This window comes from Vipera berus (assembly GCF_964194415.1).
Source record: "Vipera berus genome assembly, chromosome: 11".
In the NCBI taxonomy this organism is placed as follows: domain Eukaryota; kingdom Metazoa; phylum Chordata; class Lepidosauria; order Squamata; family Viperidae; genus Vipera; species Vipera berus.
Genome location: NC_138214.1, coordinates 1,864,688 through 1,882,576, shown reverse-complemented (window position 1 = coordinate 1,882,576; position 17,889 = coordinate 1,864,688). Strand labels below are relative to the sequence as shown.

Below are 17,889 nucleotides of genomic sequence, written 5' to 3'. Positions count from 1 at the left end.
TTTTTTTGTTAGAAAATGAAATTGATTTTTTTAATGGGACTTTTTTTTTCTCATAAATATTGTTCAGTTCCTGGCACTTGTCTCAATAATTAAATTACAAATGATAAATATGGCATCGTGGATATGTATTTACACACAAAAGAGGTATTACAAAAAGGCAACTGTTTATACTAAACTGCCAGGAGCTGGGTGAAATTAATATTTTTTTTCCATTGTAAAAAATAGACTGAATGACACCCCTTCCTATTTCTGCCATTAGAAGAAAATACATTCACAACAGAAAGGAAAAGGAAGAGAGAAGGAGGGAGGGAGGGAGGGAGGGAGGGAGGGAGGAAGGAAAGAAAGAAAGAAAGAAAGAAAGAAAGAAAGAAAGAAAGAAAGAAAGAAAGAAAGAAAGAAAGAAAGAAAGAAAGAAAGAAAGAAAGAAAGAATATAGGACTTTGGCAAGTTTAAAAACTGTTTTTTCCTTCTACTTTGAACAATCGCAACTAAGGCCAAGAGAAAACATCGGCTTCATTTCCAAACATCCCACTGAAGAAGTCGGGGTGAGCAGCGGGTGTGAAGGATGCAACATCCAGGGAAGTCAATTACAAAAGGCAAGGGGGAAAGTGGGGGGGGGGCGATGGGGGATGAAGAATGAATTAGAAGAATTGTTGTTGTTTTTAAATAAAAAAACGGAAAGAAACACTCAATGCAGAAAGAAAACCGGCTAATCCTGAGAACAGCAGACATGATTAAGTTCAGCCTCCGGATGGCTCTTGGATCGGGGTGAGAGATGGGGATGATGCTCCCTGACACCCCCACTTTCCTCCTTCCTTTTGGCAAGTTTTGTCCGGTAAAATCCAGCAGCAGCAGCAGCAGCAGCAGCAGCAGGCCAGGCAGGATGGCTGGCTGTCTTTTGATGTCACTGGGAATCAAAGTGAGGAGGGGGGGCAGGCCGCAGGTTCCCCCTCCTCAGACATACCATTCATTGAAGTTGGGGGGCAGACCAGGGTTGGGGTTGGCCGTCTGAACAGTGGAAGGGGCAGCTTTCCCAGAGTCCTTGCTGGGGGCAGCAGCCAGGGTGGGGGGCGTGGAGGATTCGTAGCCGGAACTGGCTGCGGGAGAGGATTCGGAGCTCTGCGTTTCGTGGACCTGAAAAGGACAGAGAGAGAGAGAGAGGGAGGGAGGGAGGGGAGAGAGGGGGGGAGGAAGGGAGAGAGAGAGAGAGAGAGAGAGAGAGGATCACCACAGGATCTGAACTGGTTATTTATTTCATTGATACGTTTGGCAGTCCAAACCAGATAAAAACAGAACCAATAATTATAAAGCTTAAGGAGCAGCCCAAGAACACACTCCCATATGCCTCCCCATTTGGGACAGAGAGAGGGGGGAGGGGGGACGGGGGGGGAGAGAGAGAAGGGGACAAACTTAAAGCAAACCCCCAGCTCAATAGATTTTTTTGAAACAAACCAAAGAAAGTACAAAAGACCCTCGCCCAAGAATAAATCTAGAATAAAGGATCTTGGAGGATAAATGTTGTGTTTGTGTGTCTGTGTGTGTGTGTGTGTGTGTGTGTGTGTGTGTGTGTGAGAGAGAGAGAGAGAGAGAGAGAGAGAGAGAGAGAGAGAGAGAGAGAGAGAGAGAGAGAGAGAGAGAGAGAGAGAGAGAGAGAGTGTGCAGGGGATAAATGTAAAGCAAACTCCAATTCAAAAGATCTTTGTCCCGAATCAGAGAAAGTAAAAAAGATCCCCCCCAGCCCAGATTAAATCCAGAATGAACCAGAACAATAAGGGATTCTGGAGGACAAACTTTTGGCCTGCCCTGCAAAGGAAGGAGCCTTCCAGCCAATCTGCATAGTGACAATTAGGAAGCTGATTGCTCTGGAGTGATACTCCAGAGTAAGGCAAACGACCTTGGAAGGGATTTATATTTTAGAAGCTTACATGGGGGGGGGGGAAGGAGGGTGCAGGAGAAAATGCATCTTGTTTCACCACCAACTCCTGCTTCTGGGTTCTTAAGAAAGTCTTCTAATCGGAAGTGTAGGTTAAAAAAAAAGAAAAGCTGTGCCTACATTAGATGGATAAAGCAGGGAGCAGGATTAAGCAAGTGAAATATTTTGCAGCAAAAGGCCAACTAAAAGAGGAACTTCAAGCAAAACATCCTCTGTTGGGGAAGATAGTTCCAGAATCGAGCCAGACCAAAAGAGAAGACTGCCGTGATTTTAAAAATAAAACGGTAGGGATAAAAGTTTGCATAAAGTTCTTTTTGTGTCCCCTTTTTCTCACCGGAATGCTTATTCTAAAGGCCAAAGTACGGGCAGTCCACGATTTACAACCCTTCATTTAGTGACTGTTCAAAGTTACAAGGGTGCTGGAAAAAAGAGACTTATGGCCGTTTTTCTCCCAGCTGTTGCAGCATCCCCGTGGGTCACCCGATCAAAATTCAGACATTTGGCAGCTGTCTCATAATTATGACGGTCGCAGCGTCCGGGAGGGTCACGTGATCCCCTTTTGCGACCCTTCTAACCATGCAAAGTCAATGGAAAAGCCAGATTCACTTAACAGCCATTGTTACCAACTTAAGAACTGCAGTGATTCACATAACAATTGTGGCAAGGAAGGTCGCAAAATGGAGCAAAATTCACTTAATAAATATCTTACTTAGCAACAGAAATTTTGGGCTCAGGTCACGATTCGAGGACTGCTGTACACAGAGAAACAAGGATGTGTGCAGGCATTCTGTTTTTCTGGTGAAGGGGGTTATTGTATAAATAACTAACAGACAAATCTAAATGCACACAGAAGACTGTAATATGCAGAAATAAACAATTGTTTGGGCACAGAGACGTAGTGGTATCATAGCACATAAACTATTTTGTACTCTTGGTATAAATTATTGATATTGGTACACTGTGCAGTTGTACAGTGTAACTGTACACACACACACATGCAATCTACTTTCCTATATAAATAGATTTCTTTTTAGGAGGAATGAGAGAGAGCATTTGTGTGTAATTATACACCCGCAAACACATTTATTTATGCAAGATCAAGCTGGATGGCTTTTACAATTCTCCAATATTGGGGTTCTTTTTAAAAAAAAAATCTGTAAGCAAAAACGGAAGCAGCAATATATAAATACGGACCACCAACCCTCAGGATGAAAAACCATTACCTTCATATGCTTCCTTAAGGAACTGGGGTGGGTGTAGGACTTGTCACAAACTTTGCAGACGTAGGGCTTGTCAGAGGTGTGTACGTGCATGTGTTTCTTTCTGTCGCTGCTGTTCGCAAAACGCCGATCACAGCCTTCAAATTCGCACTTGAAGGGTTTTTCTCCTACAGATGGACAGGAGTACAGATTGAAAAGATCAGAGAGGGAAGTGGGGGGGGGACAACTTGGGATTTTCACATTTTGCTCCTTGCCTGGTTCTTTCTCTCTCTCTTTCTCTCTCTCAAACTTCAGTTCCTGAATAATTTTTGCCTTCTATTTTTTCCCCCATTCTGCTTTTCCCCCCAGTAATGTGCTTGAGGGAGGGAGGGAGGGAGGAAAAAAGAGAGAAGAGAGGGAGGGAGGATCAAATTGGGGTTGTTGACAATTAAATGGCCCTTGTGCCTTTAATCCTGTGTTTATCACATGCAACCAGCCACTCTTAGGAGAGATTCACAAACTGACTTCTGAGTGATTTATGAACTGAATATGCTAGAAAATAACAGTATTGGCTGCTTCCGATTTAATTTTCTTTTTTTAGAAGAACGAAACTCTTTCTCCCAAAAAACAAACAAACCCGGGTGGGGGGAAATGTGCAGGGAGAGAGGAGGAAAAAAAAATACTCAGGACAAAAGGTATCACTGATTTAATTAGAGGTGCCAATCAAGTCGTTAAAAGAGAGAGCGGAAGTGAGGGGGAAATTCGCTTTCATTTGCATCACTATGGTTTGCTCCGCGGACCGTCTGAGCAAGTGGCTTTCAAAAAGCAATCCACTCACCTCCGAGGAACGCCCCCCCTCCCCCTTGGGCTCACAGGACGCCCCCCCCAATCAGGAGGGGGAGCCTGGGAGCCACGAGAGGGGGAAGCTAAGGAGGCCGAGAGGGAAGGAGAGTCTCTGAAATTTCATTTCGGAAGAACGGAAGGAAACAAATATACGCAGCCCCCCAAAAAACAAAACAACCCACACGCACATAAACAAACCAACAAACCGAAAAACAGGCTGGTTCTTTTGGCGAAATTGACAAGACATCGGCAATCTGCAACCAACCGGCCGTGAAACTGACCAGCCTGGACTGCAAAATGAAAATCAATCCGGATTTGATCCGGGGTGAAAAACAAGCCCAAACACATCCCTTGGTTTTGTCTGCCGTTTCTTTCCGCCCCCATTTCTTCTTCCCTCAACCCTCGCCCCCCCCCCACACGCCATGTCCCCGCAAACCCCTTGGCGTCTTCCCCAGTTCTGCCTCTCTCTTTGCAACCCTCCGCCCCGCCCCCAACAGCCCCATTTCCCATTTCCCAGCTGCGGTTCCCCCAAAATTCATCCCTTCCCCCGCGGAACCCCAAACGAACCGGGGCCCCTTTTGCCTTGTCGGCCGTCTGAACCACGAAACCTACCCGGGATCGAGCGCAACCGGCTTTAACCATTGGAGAGCCTTAAGGGAGCCGGCCGGGGAGGGTGGGGGGCGGGAGCGGGATCCCCTTCTCTCTCTTACCTGTGTGGGTCCTTTTATGGATTTTGAGGTTCTCGGAGCGAGCAAAGATTTTCCCGCATCCCGGGAAGGGGCAGGGAAAGGGTTTCTCGCCCGTGTGGACGCGGATGTGGTTGACCAGCTTGTACTTCGCCTTGAAGGATTTGCCTTGGCGGCCGCACTCGTCCCACAGACACACGTGGCTGTTCTGCTCGGGGCCCCCGACGTGTTCCAACGTGACGTGGGTGACCAGTTCGTGCATGGTGGTGAACTGCCGCTCGCAGCACTTCTTGGAGCGATCCCCCGGCGCCTGGGAAGCCTCCTCCAGCCACTTGCAAGCCAGCTCCTGCTTCACCGGCTGCCGCATGTAGCGGAAGAAGGCGCCGGCTCCCGGGTGGGCGTGGGGGTGGTGGGCCGTCCCCACGTTCACGGGGCCGTAGTTGGGGAAGGGCGGCGCGGCCCCGTAAGCGTCCGCTCGGGGGCTGGAGATGCCCCGGTACGAGTCCGGCCGGCCGAAGAAGTCTCCGCGCAGACCCAGGGGCAGCTGGCCGCCCTCCACGGGGCCCGACGGCGAAGGCAGGCCGGCCGCGTTCTGCTCGTGCAAGCCGGGGAAAAGCAGGTAGCCTCCCGCGCCGTCCGCCAGGCCGCCGGGCCCGTGGAGTCCGCCGGGCGGGTTGCTGCCGAAGAGGCCGTGCGGCGCCGGGGAGCCCACAGGGGCCCCGCTCGCCCCGCCGCCGCCGCCGCCGCCGCTGGAGGGCGGCTCGGCCAGGGCGCAGCCCCCGCGGTTGCGGAAGAGAAAGTCCCGCGTGGAGTTGAAGGCGGCCACGTAAGGCGAAGGCACCTGGCCGGCGGCGGCGTGCGGGTGAGGAGGCGGCGGCGGGGGGTGATGGTGCGGGTGGTGGTGCTGTGGATGATGGTGGTGGTGGTGGTGGTGGTGGTGCTGCGCGAAGCCCGAAGCTTGCGGCGTAAAGGCGGATCCCTGAGCCGAGGCCAGCTCGTGGGCGGCGGGGCTGAGTTTGAAGGAAGAGTCGCCGAAGGGCGCGTGGTTGAGCCCCAGGGCCACGTCGTGCGGGTGGGGCCGAGAGGACGCGAAGCCCCCCAAGGTGGGGAACTGGGGCCCGCCGTCCAGCAGCATGGCCATCGCCCTCCTTCAGACGGCCGCCGGGGAGAGGACCAGGAGGCGGCGGCGATCCACGGCAGCGCTCCTCTCCCGCGGGGTCTTCCTTCCGTGGACGCCGGAGGGACCCCCCCCCACCTCCTCTGCCTTCCCGCAGCCGCCGACAACGCGGGGCCGCTCCGAGCCCACCTCGGCGCCCTTCCCCTCCGATGCCCCCCTCCCCGCCGCCTGGAGATCAGCCCCGCACAATGGCCGGGCGGGCAGGAGGGCTGCCGCGGCGGCTCCGCCACAGCCACATTCACACGCGCGCCCGACCTCGCCGAACCGCGGGGGGAAGAAGGAGCGGCGGCGGCAGCAGAAGCAGAAGAAAAGCGAGCCGGGCGGCGGGAAACCCCACCCACCCGGCCCCGGAGGAGCAAGGACGGCGGCGCCCCCCGGCCGCGCGGGCCGGGAGGGGGGAAAAGGGCGCTGCCCCCGAGGAGGGGATCCCCGCCGCCTGCCTGATCGGTAGGGCGCCCTCCGCTCCGGCGGAGCCCCGTCCTGGCACTGGCTGGGCTCGGGCGCTTCTCCCCGGCTACCCCAGAGGGAAGCAGCCGAGGGAGGGGGCTCAGAGGAGCCAAGAGCGGGGTGGGGGCGGGTGGGGGGGGGGCGGACGACAGGGAGCCCCAACTCCGGGAGAGGGGGGGGCTGCATCTGGGCCAGCCAATGGGGAGCCAGGCAGCCGGCTGTCACCTGACCTTCCAGCCTGGAGGCCCATTGGCCCGCCCGCCCGGACGGACAAGCTCTCCGTCTTGGAAATGGCAGCTGGCGGCGAGACCCGCGCCGTGATTGGACGGGGCTTCGCTCGGTGGGGCGCAGGTAAGGTGAAAGGCTGCTGGCCCAGCCGGGTCTCCCCCCCCTCCCCGAGCAGCGTTTTGTTTACTGGAGATGTGACGGGAGGGGGAGAGGAGGGAGGGGTGGGTGGTGCTCGCGCATCCTCCCCCTTCGCCCCCCCCTCTAATGGGGGGGGTCTTTGCAGGCGCTGAGCCAGTTCCAAGCCGGGCGACTTCCTCGCGTTGCCCTCCTCCGACCGCTCCGATCTGATTAAATTGCCGTCGTCTTCCGATCGTTTGTGACCCCGATTCCCTAACCCTCTTGTCGATTTTATTCGGTTTCGCTCTTCGTGGGAGGTTTGCTCGGAGGAGCCGGGTCGCCCCCCCCAGCGCAGCCCATCCAGCCGACCCGAGGACGCCTGGGCGAAAAGGGGTCCCCCCCGCACACACCCCCACCGAAGGAGGAAGCCGGTGCCACGGAGATCGTCCCCGCGGGGCCGGATCTGCAATGCCGGATCGTGGCCTTCGTTCCTCAAACCGCTTTGGGTCCCAGGGCTGGTGGGGGGGGGGAAAGACCGGTTTCTCTTTTGGAAACTTCTCGGGGGGGGAAGTCCCCCCCCCGAGAAGTTTCCAAAAGAGAAACCGGTCTTTCCCCCCCCCCACCAGCCCTGGGACCCAAAGCGGTTTGAGGAACGAAGGCCACGATCCGGCATTGCAGATCCGGCCCCGCGGGGACGATCTCCGTGGCACCGGCTTCCTCCTTCGGTGGGGGTGTGTGCGGGGGGGACCGTGGACGCGCCTGGCGGCCCCGCGAAAGCCGATGCGTGGGTCTTACGCAGACAGGCGGGTATCTGGAGAAAGGGAGACGCGAGGGTCCTTCGTGCCCTCCGAGCTTGGTTGTTTTCAGGCTCAAGAGCAGCGAGGACCCCCCCTCAGGTCGACAAATCTCCCCCTTTAAAGGGAAGCGTTGGAAATGAACGCGGTTTCTCCTTTCCCCGACCCCGGAGAGAGGAGACGGTTCTGATCCGGGGCTGGTCGGGCACGCGAGAGATCCGGAGCCCTTCCTCGGGAACCGGCTCTCTTGCCCGGGCCGAGCGATAAGTCCTGGCCGGAGAGAGCCCGACGCTTCCCGCTCGCCTTCGGGAGCGAGGAGCCTCGTCGCCTTCCGCAGCCCCGCTTCTCGCCTCGTCGGCTTAAGAGGCGCTTCTGAAAACCTTTGCAAGAAAAAAGAAAGGGGGGGGGGGAATTAAGGGAAAGTAAGCCTGGAAAGGAAAATCGGGACGGGGAGGGAGAAGAGAGGGGGGAACAACGCGGCCGGCGATTGTGCTGTGCTTGCTCTGCCCAGTTACGGAATGCCCCCCCCCCGCTTTGAAAAAGCTCCAAGGAAAATCCGCCGCTCTCAACGGCAGGAAACGCGCCTTTGATCCGGCCAGAAAGAAGCTCTCGGGGTCTAAAATGCAGCCAGCAGACTCTTCTTCAGCCCCCCCCCCTTTCCTCGCCAGTCCCCCCCCCCCAGATTTCAGCCTCCTTTTTTTAGGGAACTGGTCAAAAGGGGAGGGGAGAGAGAAAGAGCGCAAAACCAGAGACACAAGAAAAGAAAAAAAAATACAAGCTTTAATCTCCCCTTCCCCAAACTTACAGCCCCCTCCCCTCCTCGCAAGAACGGGAGCCCGCTCCTTTCCGGACGCCCTAGCGGTCTCGGTCGCTTGACTCGCTCGCCAACTTTCTTGCTAGCCTCCCCCCCCCCGCTCCGTCCCTTCCCCCCCCCCCACGTCTCCTGCCTGGTCGGCAACGAGAAGGACGCTTGACGGGGGTGCGGGAAGAAGAGTAGCGTGGGGGGAGTCTGTGGGGGTTTGTGCCTCCTCGGTGCGTGCAGACAACACAGAGACGCGCGCGTACACACACACACACACAAGCCCGGGGCAAAGGGGAAGCGGGCGAGTGGGCGTTCTCTTCTTGTGCTTATGATGAAGACTCGCATAGTGCCCGGGTATTAAAAAAAATGGCGTGCGAAGGGGGTGGAGGATGGGGACGCCCCCAAGAGCGCGAGAAAGCACCGGGGGAGGAGGGGGTTTGGAATCGGCACTTGGAAATCCGGAGGGAAGAGGAGACCCCCCCTCCCCGCCACCCCAGCGGGCGAGGGGGGCTTTCCCGGGCTCTGCGCTCGCTAAGGCGCCCCCGCTCCCGGCCTCCTCCTTTCCCGATTTCTCCCGTTCTTCTCCCGGCCAGGTCTTCCTGGTCTAGGCCGGCTCGGCGTTTGTTCTTCCGAGGCCGGGCGAAAGAAAATTAACGGCCTCCCGCGCGTGTTCTGCCCTTCTCTGGCTGACACGCGTCCTGCAATTAGATCACAAGCGCGTCTGGGTTTCAGGGCAGCTTTCCGAGACGGGCGCTTCGAGCTGGCTGGGGCGGGTGACCCTTTTGCAGAGGCGCCAGGCCTCCCGGTAAGGCCACCCGTGCAACACACGCAGCCACACCGCCCCCTCACCCGTGGCCTTCGCCTTCCGAGTCGCCACGCGCAAACTTCCAGCATCCAAAGCAACTTTCATGGGAACCGGAGGTCCCCACCCCCGCCAGCGTCTTTCTCCCCAACCTCCTCTGCGGACTTTTCTCTAAACGGGAGAGGGGAGCGCGTGGGTGGGCGACAAACCCGCAGGCCGAGTGGGAGGATGAGGAGCAGCAGCCCCGGTTGCATTTTTTTTAAAAAGAAAACCACGAACACCCCTCCCCAAACACCCCTATAACCAAATTAAATGGGGAGGGGTAGACCCAGATCAGGCGTCCCCCCTCCCCTGCTGAATTTAAAGAAAGAGCAACGTCTCCAATCCGCGTGGGAGGAGATCTGGGAGGTACCTGGCAGGCTGAACAGATCCCTCGGCCTTTGTTGTGCGGAGGAGAAAGGGAAGCTAGGAAGGCGGGTTTGGTTTTGGAAAGCTGGGCGTTCGTCCTAAACGTTGGGGAGAAAGAAACAAAAACGCTTTTGGGGGGTCGGTTTTTCTTGTGGTTGTTTGGAAAACTGGAGGAGGGTAAGACAGAGCGCCGGCTTTGAATCCCCCTCCGATCGCGGCGACTCGGCGCTGCTTTGCGGCCTGGCCAGGACTGAGAGAGGCGGAGGGCGGGGGCGGAGAAGGCCAACTTGACCTACCGAAGTCTACGGTTAGATGAAGCAACATAAATTAAGCTGTAAATCTCTTCAGACCTTGCTCTCCATCTCTTCTGCCCAGCCTCCTCCGGCGACCGTGGAAATAATGCACGAAGACCCCCAAAATGGGCGAAACTGGAATTCCCTAACCCCAAAGAAGGGAGAGGGGGGGGGAAGAAAGCGGGTGTGTAGGGTAGAAATAGGCCCGATTTTCACTCTTGAAAAGAGCTTTGACCTCCCGAAAAGTCTATGAGAGATCAATATAGATTTAAACAAAAAACAAAGAAAAAAAGTTTGCCTGTTGGTTTTAAAAGGAATTCTTTAAAGGAGTTTTAAAAAATAAATTTTTATCAATAAATTCGCCGCTCTTCCTCCCCTGCCGCCCTCATTCAACTCCCAGCGTTTATTTCGTGCGTTAAGAAGTTTTCTCACTCGATATTATTCCGCAGCTGCTGCTGCTGCTGCTTTTTTAATATACAGATTTGGGCTAACAAACAAACGTCCGTACAAAATTCTTCAGATCCGGCCTCGCGAGAGAAGGGAACGAAACTTCTCTTGCCTTGAAATCCACAACCAAAACAGAGGAAAACCCCTGAATTGCACGCTACGTGGATCTGAGTATTTGTTTAGGATAGAGACACAAATTCATGAGTTCATCAGCATTTATTCCTCTTCCGAGGAAGGCTTGGGAGGGTAAGTCTGTGTTTCACGCGTTTCCGGCCAGAGATGAAAACCTCCCGACCTCCCTCTCTCTCTCTCTCTCTCTCTCTCTCTCTCTCTCTCTCTCTCTCTCTCTCTCTCTCTCTCTCTCTCTCTCTCTCAAATAAAATCAAACTTCAAAAAGAAAACAACAACACAAGACTGCGGAGGGGAGTTCCTTGCCTTTCGCTCCTTTCTACGGCAGAAGGCGGGGAAATAACGCAAAGGCCCGCAAAGATTTTATTTATTTATTTATTTTATTACATTTATATAGATCATAAGGCTTTTTCTCTTTTCACTAAGCTTGTCGATGGTCAGCTACAGAAGCAAACTGCGCCCACCCTAACCTTCCAATGACACCCTATAGAAATATAATTTACTTTTTCGCTTCCTTATTTAATTCCGCCGGGCCTTCTGATCGCCTTTAAGAGGTAATAATAATAATAATAATAATAATAATAATAATAATAATAATAATAATAATAATAATAATAATAATAATAATAATAATAATAATAATAATAATAATAATAATAATAAACAACCCCGAATTTCTTGCTCATCGTTTCTCCGCCATCCGAAAGGCCTCTCTTTGGGGGAGGGAAAAAAAGATTTATTTTTTTAAAAAAAATTGCTTTCACTTGGGAGAAAAGAAAAGAAAGCGAAAGGACGGAGGAAGAATCTCCGTACCTGCCCGCGGATGCCCATGCGCCTTTATTTAATTCTCCTGAATTTGGTTAATGCAATAACATGGATCCCCAATGGATCCCCACTGTACGCTTGATCCTTCCTGGCCAGTTCCGCGTCGAGATCTGCAACTAGACGCCTAGTTCTGGAGTGAAAATGGCAAAAGGGATTTTAAAAGCCTAAAAGAAAGCAAAACCTCCGTGGGGAGAAACAATCCCGCGCCCCCTTGCCAGCCCCCTCGCATGGCCCCGATGTTTTTAAGCACTTCTCGGGTCCAAAAGACGAAGATTCACAAGCTTCATAGGAAAAGGGCTTCTTCACGCGTCCGGCCCGTGGCGAATTCAATGCAAGCCACGAAGCGCGCGAGGCGAGTTTCCTTGCAGAGGTCAGGAAGAGCGGAAATAATCACGTGTGCATTTGAACTTTCAGCGGGCCCGGACCGGGGAAACGAGCCTGAAGTCCGACCAAGTAGGTAGGAGAAAAAGAAGCAAGGCGTCCTCAGTGCTTTTGGACGACCCAGTGCACGGAAGAGGCAAAGAACGTGGGAATAGGTCGAAGCGAGCGGACGGGGCAGTCAGGCGCGATGGCCCGAGCCAGCTGCAAGGAATTGATCGTGCGGGTGGAAAAAAAATGGGTGTTGGGACGAAATTCCACGGGGCTAATTTTCCCTGGGGGTTGGGGGTTGCCAAAGGGGGGCAACTAATCCATGAAATACGGTTTCATATGATATGGGGGGGGGAAGAAGGAGAGAAACAGATCCAGCTTCTCAAGTCTCACTGCTCTTAAACCTGAACAGGTGGATACGGGTGTGGGTTAGCATCACCTTTTCTCACACGGAGAAGGCACCCGAAGTACGCATTCTTACTCCCAGCCGGCGTTTGCTGTGTCTCCAGTCCAGGCCACTTCCTGTCCCAGTTCACCCAGTTATTCACCCACGCCCACCCCGTGGGGCCCAGTGTAACTGGTGGAGCTAGCCAGGCCTCACTCTGCAGGGTTCAGACCTGGATCCGAACCGGGGCTCCCAAATTTCCTCCACCCCTCTGTCCACCTGGCGTTATCATTTATCCAGCGATTGTCGCCGTTATGATCGCGATTTATACACCTGGTCGCTTTAACGCAGAAGGAACCTGGCCTGCCTTTTTCAGATTAGCCAGTGCGATTCAAAAGCAGAAGGTTTGGGGAACCGGAGACGCCGTTAAGCTTAAAAGGCGCTACTGAACTCTTGATTTTGGGGCCCGGTTCTGCTCCAAAAGCCTCGCTGTTTTGTTCAGTGCAATCACCTTACCTAACCCTACATGTTGGCAAGGTTATCAAATTCATTCCTTAGCCTTGATACCCGAGACTGGCCTTCTCCCCCCCCACCACCACCACCACTCTGCGTGTGTGTACGTGTGCAAGCAAAATGGAGAAGCGCGTATGGTTTCCTATCCTGGAAAAAAAAGCAAGACAAAAATTGGGTGTGTTTTTGTGTGTCATTTATTCGTGCTTGTTAAAGAAATCACCTGAGATGAACAGATCGGTATAATCTGCAAACGTGGCAGATTAAAAAAAAGAAATTCTGAAATCCGGAAGAAAAATTATTCTCCGGTCAAACTAAAACTCGTTTCAAGCTTTAGGGAGGGGGGGGGCTGCTTTTTCCAGTTTGGGCGAGGGGGAGGGAAATTTCAGCTGCACGTTCAGACATACCAGCGATTGGGAAAGACTTCAGTGTTATAAGAAAAGCATGGCTTTTTTAAATTTAAACGATTATTCTTTCTTACTGTTTCAGCTCCGATTTTTACTTATTTTATTTAGCCTATGATGGCATCTACGGAGGTCGTGCAATCACTAATATACCACGCTGACAAAATCATATTCATCAATTGAACTAATTTGATCACCCTTAATCAAGTTTGGCTATAAATACGTTCTTAAAGTGAACACCTTGTAAATGATCATCATCATCATCATCGGCCTGAATTGTTAGCCACAATTCGAGGCAAATATTTGCGGGGGTGGGTGGGTTATGTCTGATCTCTTCAATTGGCCTTGGGGGGGGAGTGGAATTGTAAGCATCCTGGCTCCTTCGGAATATTCTCCTCTGGTGTTGTGAAGGGTCGGATTCCGTAAGGAAATGTTTCATCAGCTAGGTGTTATTTTACCAAGGCGACGCCGGCTCTCCTGGAAGACTGGAATAGAGTGAGCGTCGCCACTTTATTAGTCTCCTTTAGAGCAAGAATTGGGGGGGAAAGGGGGGGGAGGTTTGCCTGGAAAGTGTCGCTTGGGGGAACTGACCACTTCCAGCCCTAAATGAGACCAGTTCTTCGTGGCTTTAATTATGGAGGACGGGGGGGGGGGGGCGACAGGGGGGCTTCCCCGCTGCCAGAATCTATGGCAAACTTTCCCACATACCAAAGCAGATTAAAATCTCCCCTTCCTGCTAGAGCCCTGCTGGAAAGCTCTCTCTCTCTCCCCCTCCCCCCTCCAATATTCAGCTTTTAAACAGTTGTAAAGTTCCCCACCCCTCCAACTTAAACGAGACAAAACTCATTATGCCAAAGGAGATAAATCCAGAAAATAGAGAAAATCCATTCTATAGAGTGGAAGCCCCTTTTGGGAACAGGTGGTGAGATGATGATGATGATGATGATGATGATGATGATGACGACGACGATGATGATAAAACTTCAGTCAACTGAACATTCAAATTAACTGGCGCCAATGGTTGACACGGGTTGCTGCCAGCATCAGTAGGTATCAATCAGGTATCATCTTAAAATGTGAGATGTTCCGAGTAGCGCAGTTTTTTGTAGCTTTGCTGGAGTTTCATGTTTAATGAATAAAAGTTTTATAATAATAATAATAATACTTTAACTAGGTTTGAAGGCTGAAACAAAAGTTGTCTCAGCCCCTCCAAGGCCTTCACCCTTGCAGGACTCAGCAACTTCCTGATCCTAAAGACGTCTTGTAAAAAAAAGGGGGGGGGAGATTAATTAACATGAAAGAGGAGAGGTGGTCGCCTAATTTCTAATTTTTTTATTCCACTGGCAGACGCTGAAAATTGTTCTCTCCTCCCTCCCCTTCGTCAAACATCCATAACTTCTCCTGCAAAAGAGGGGCACAGAGGCTTCCCTATCTGTTTGGAAGCAAAGTTAGTGGCCACCTAGGGGTGGGGGTGGGGTGTTTAAGGACCAGATCCAGGCTTCACACGTGGCTGCCCTCCCCTCAAGTCTAATGGTGATGTCATTTGGGGAAGGGTGTGGTCTGCATCTGCTCCTATATGAAATTTCACTCTTCCTGGATCACATTCCTGTCTGCTCTTGTATAACATTTTCATCCTCTCTGATTGGCCTTCCTTCCTTCCTTCCTTCCTTCCTTCCTTCCTTCCTTCCTTCCTTCCTTGATTCCTTCCTTCCTTGATTCCTTCCTTCCTTCCTTCCTTGATTCCTTCCTTCCTTCCTTCCTTGATTCCTTCCTTCCTTCCTTCCTTCCTTCCTTCCTTCCTTCCTTCCTTCCTTCCTCCCTCCCTTCCTTCCTTCCTTCCTTCTTGCCTTTCTCTTTCTCTCACCTTCCTTCTCTCCTTTTCATGCCTTCCTTCTTCTCTGTTCCCTTCCTTCTCTCTTCTCTTTCTCATGCCTCCCTCCTATATTTTTTCCTTCCTTCCTTCCCTCCCTCTCTCTTTTTCATGCCTTCCTTCTCTGTTCTTTTCCTTCCTTCCCTCTACCTCCCTTCTCTCTTTTTTTCTTTCCTTTCTCTCACCTTCCTTCTTTTCATGCCTTCCTTCATTCCTCTGTCTTGGAGAGGAAGCAGAAAAGGAATCTAAAAAAACTCCTGTTTAACATTTCCTTTTTGCAGAGACCCGAGAAAAGAGAAGCGTTTTTTCCCTCCCCCTCCTTTGATGCTGACTGGGAGGAGGAGGAAGGAGAGTGAATGGAAGAGGGGAGGAGAAGGAAACGAGGTGGCCAATATCTTAATCAGAGACGGAGTGACCTGTGACCGGGAAGGTGGCTGCATTGTGCAAGGGACACACATCGCATTGACCCCTTTCTGCTTGAGCGAGCCCTGGGGGGCAACCGAAGCCAACAGCCCCTCCAAAGGCATGCGAGGGCTTAAGGCTAAGTCGCCGGCCTTCCACTTCGGATCTGATGGACACATTGGGGAGATTTTGACCACCGCTTTCCTGAGTAGCCATCTCCTTGGAAGATTTGAGCTTCCTTGCAAAGCTCCCCTTCCCAGCCATTCGTGAGAGGAACCGGAAAAGGCATGGAGAAGCTCCAGGAGGAAACCGGATTAGGGTGGAAAATAAATCTCCAGAAGAAAAAGGCTGGTTCCTTCTTTGATCTTCCCCTCTAGAGTTGGTTCTTGCAGGCGGCCACACCAAGCCGCCCTTCTCTCTCTGAAGCTAAGCAGGGTTAGCATCTCCCGGCCGGCCGGACACCTGGAGGACTGGCTTACACGGGGAAGAGTTTATACCCTGGGAAGAAATGACTGGCTGTTGCCGAGAAAAACCCCTGGGCCCTCCCTAGGACTCTGCATTGGCAGTTGTCCCTCAGGGCCCATTCCGGAATTTCAGAGGGTTCCCTTCTTTGAGTGAAGGTGGTAACTGACCTTCCTTGCAATGTTCACTGGAAGAAATAGGTGAAAAGCGGAACGTTTCTCCATTTTTTAAAATCTGGACCGTTGGGAAGTGGGCCACCCTATGACAAGGAAACCCCCACCCTCCCCAGGTGTTGTTCATGTGTAGCCTCTTTCCTCCATCCCCATCCCTTTAATCCCTTCCAAATAGATTTATTATGCAACCTACTCCAAAAGGCCCTGTGTCCCTTACTGCCTCTTAGATCTAAACAGCTTCCAAATTTGCTCATTGGCTAAAGTTACCTTTGCTTCGTTCCTTGCCTGTTGAACCAATTAGGGGCAAAAGGGTTATGCCTTCATCTCTCCCTTTCTGTAAGGAGGTCAAGGCAACCTACCTGGACTAGATTCATACATGGCACAGAGGTCTAAGGTGGTGGGTTTGGGTTTGGCTGGGCAGGTTGCAGAAACACAAAAGGGCTGCTCTCCAACCAGGGCCCCTGGCTTAGCCCAGGTGGGAAGTCCACCCAGTAAGGTTTGTTCAACAAATTATGGTGCTTTCTCTCCGGTTTACCTCCACAACAAGCTGGTGATGTGTGTGTACGTAACGTTGCTTTAATGTCCACACTTCTGCCTCTTGACACTCTGATTCAAAAGGTGGGAAAGTTTCTGAGATGTCTCCCCTCTGGTTGGAAAGCACCCTCTAGTCCAGGGGTCTTCAAACTTGGCCCTTTTGTGACTTGTGGACTTCAACTCCCAGAATTCCTCAGCCAGATATGCCTGGCTGAAGAATTCTGGGAGTTGAAGTCCACAAGTCATAAAAGGGCCAAGTTTGAAGACCCCTGCTCTAGTCACTGAAGTCTAAAGGCCAAAAGCAGTCATGGGTCAGCAATTATTGTTGGCCTGAGGGCTTCACATGGATTGGTCAACCTGTGTCTTGTAAGTTGTCTTCCTCAAAAAGGGTGGAGCCAGATTCTCATGAAAGGCTCCAGGTCAATGAAAGAGGTTGGCTTCCTAAACCCTGCCCTTAGGTTATCTAGAGAACATCAAGGCCTCCTAATTCCACAGTCATACCAGCCAACCTCTAAAGATCTGAGGCCTTTTTGCTCCCCAAAACAAGTTTTGGACAAATCAGCTCACATTCAGAGCAAGCCCTAACCCTAACAAATACATACACACATGCTTATTTCCTCCACCTCAATGTTCTCCAGAAGTTCTGAACTTCCTATATGCCAAGTCCATTTAGTAAAGGACCAGTGATCCTTCCCCAACTCAGCCCTTCCAGTCCCTCCAGGTCATGAAATGGTCAAAGCTGTCTTCTGCTCAAGTGAGACTTGACCTCTCTTTCTCACTCCAGTCTTAGCCAAGCATCAACCTCCTTTGTCATCGGGGTGACAATGTCTCATTGTGTTTGTGTTACACTGTCTTACATTTCCCTTCCTTGGTCTTCTCCCCATGTCAGCTTGGTCTATAGATTCCATCATCACCAAAGTGTAGGGAGAAATTCTAGTTATGGCTTCTTTTTAGCTCTCCCTTGAGGCTCATCCCTATCTTTCTCCTTCTCCTTCCTTCCTTCTTCCAGTTTACAGTGGAAATTTTATTTAAAAGAGGGAGTTCCAATAACGTAGGGCTAACATCTGGTTCAGCCCACTAAATCCTTGGGACTTTCATGGGGTTTAAATTCATGAAGTCCTCGAAGTAATTCCCCTAGTGGGGAATTCTGGAAGTCAAACTCTAGTCCTTTTCAAATGGTCCAAGTTGAAAAAGACTGCTCTAAGGCTTTGTGCCAGGTTTCCTTTGGGAACCAAGCTCCTGGGTTCAAATCCTGGGACAGCCAGGTCGAGTTGCCCACTTCCCACATTGCCCCAGTTGAAGCGAGGCCAGCGGGTTAAGAATTGAAATGCCATCTTTAAGAATCACAATCATTGACCCTTATTATTCCTTTTAAAACCCTTGGGCTCCAATACACATGCATGCATATATATACACACACGCACGCGCGCACACGCAGGACGCAGGCCAGACGCGTTTGTTCCTATCTGTCGTGGGAAGCAGGGATTAGCACACTGTCCACAAGGGACCTGTGTATGGGATTCCTGATGACTGTTTGCCTGTTTTTGGCCCCGCCCTGCGTTTGGCGAAACCCGGGTCAGTCCTGCTCCTTAAAGGTTAGGGTTAGCTGCTTAAATTCGGGTCAAGACCTGGTCGATCCATCCGGAAAAG

General features: G+C 52.0%; 1 protein-coding gene across 1 annotated transcript; it reads right to left on the bottom strand.

Moving 5' to 3' along the window:
• Positions 1–954: 954 nt before the first annotated feature.
• Positions 955–5,802, bottom strand: ZIC3 (Zic family member 3; the record flags this gene model as incomplete). Its single annotated transcript, XM_081336282.1, has 3 exons — positions 955–1,134; positions 3,157–3,320; positions 4,686–5,802. The coding sequence occupies 3 exons, from the start codon at positions 5,800–5,802 to the stop codon at positions 955–957; spliced, it is 1,461 nt and encodes a 486-aa protein (XP_081192408.1).
• Positions 5,803–17,889: the final 12,087 nt, after the last annotated feature.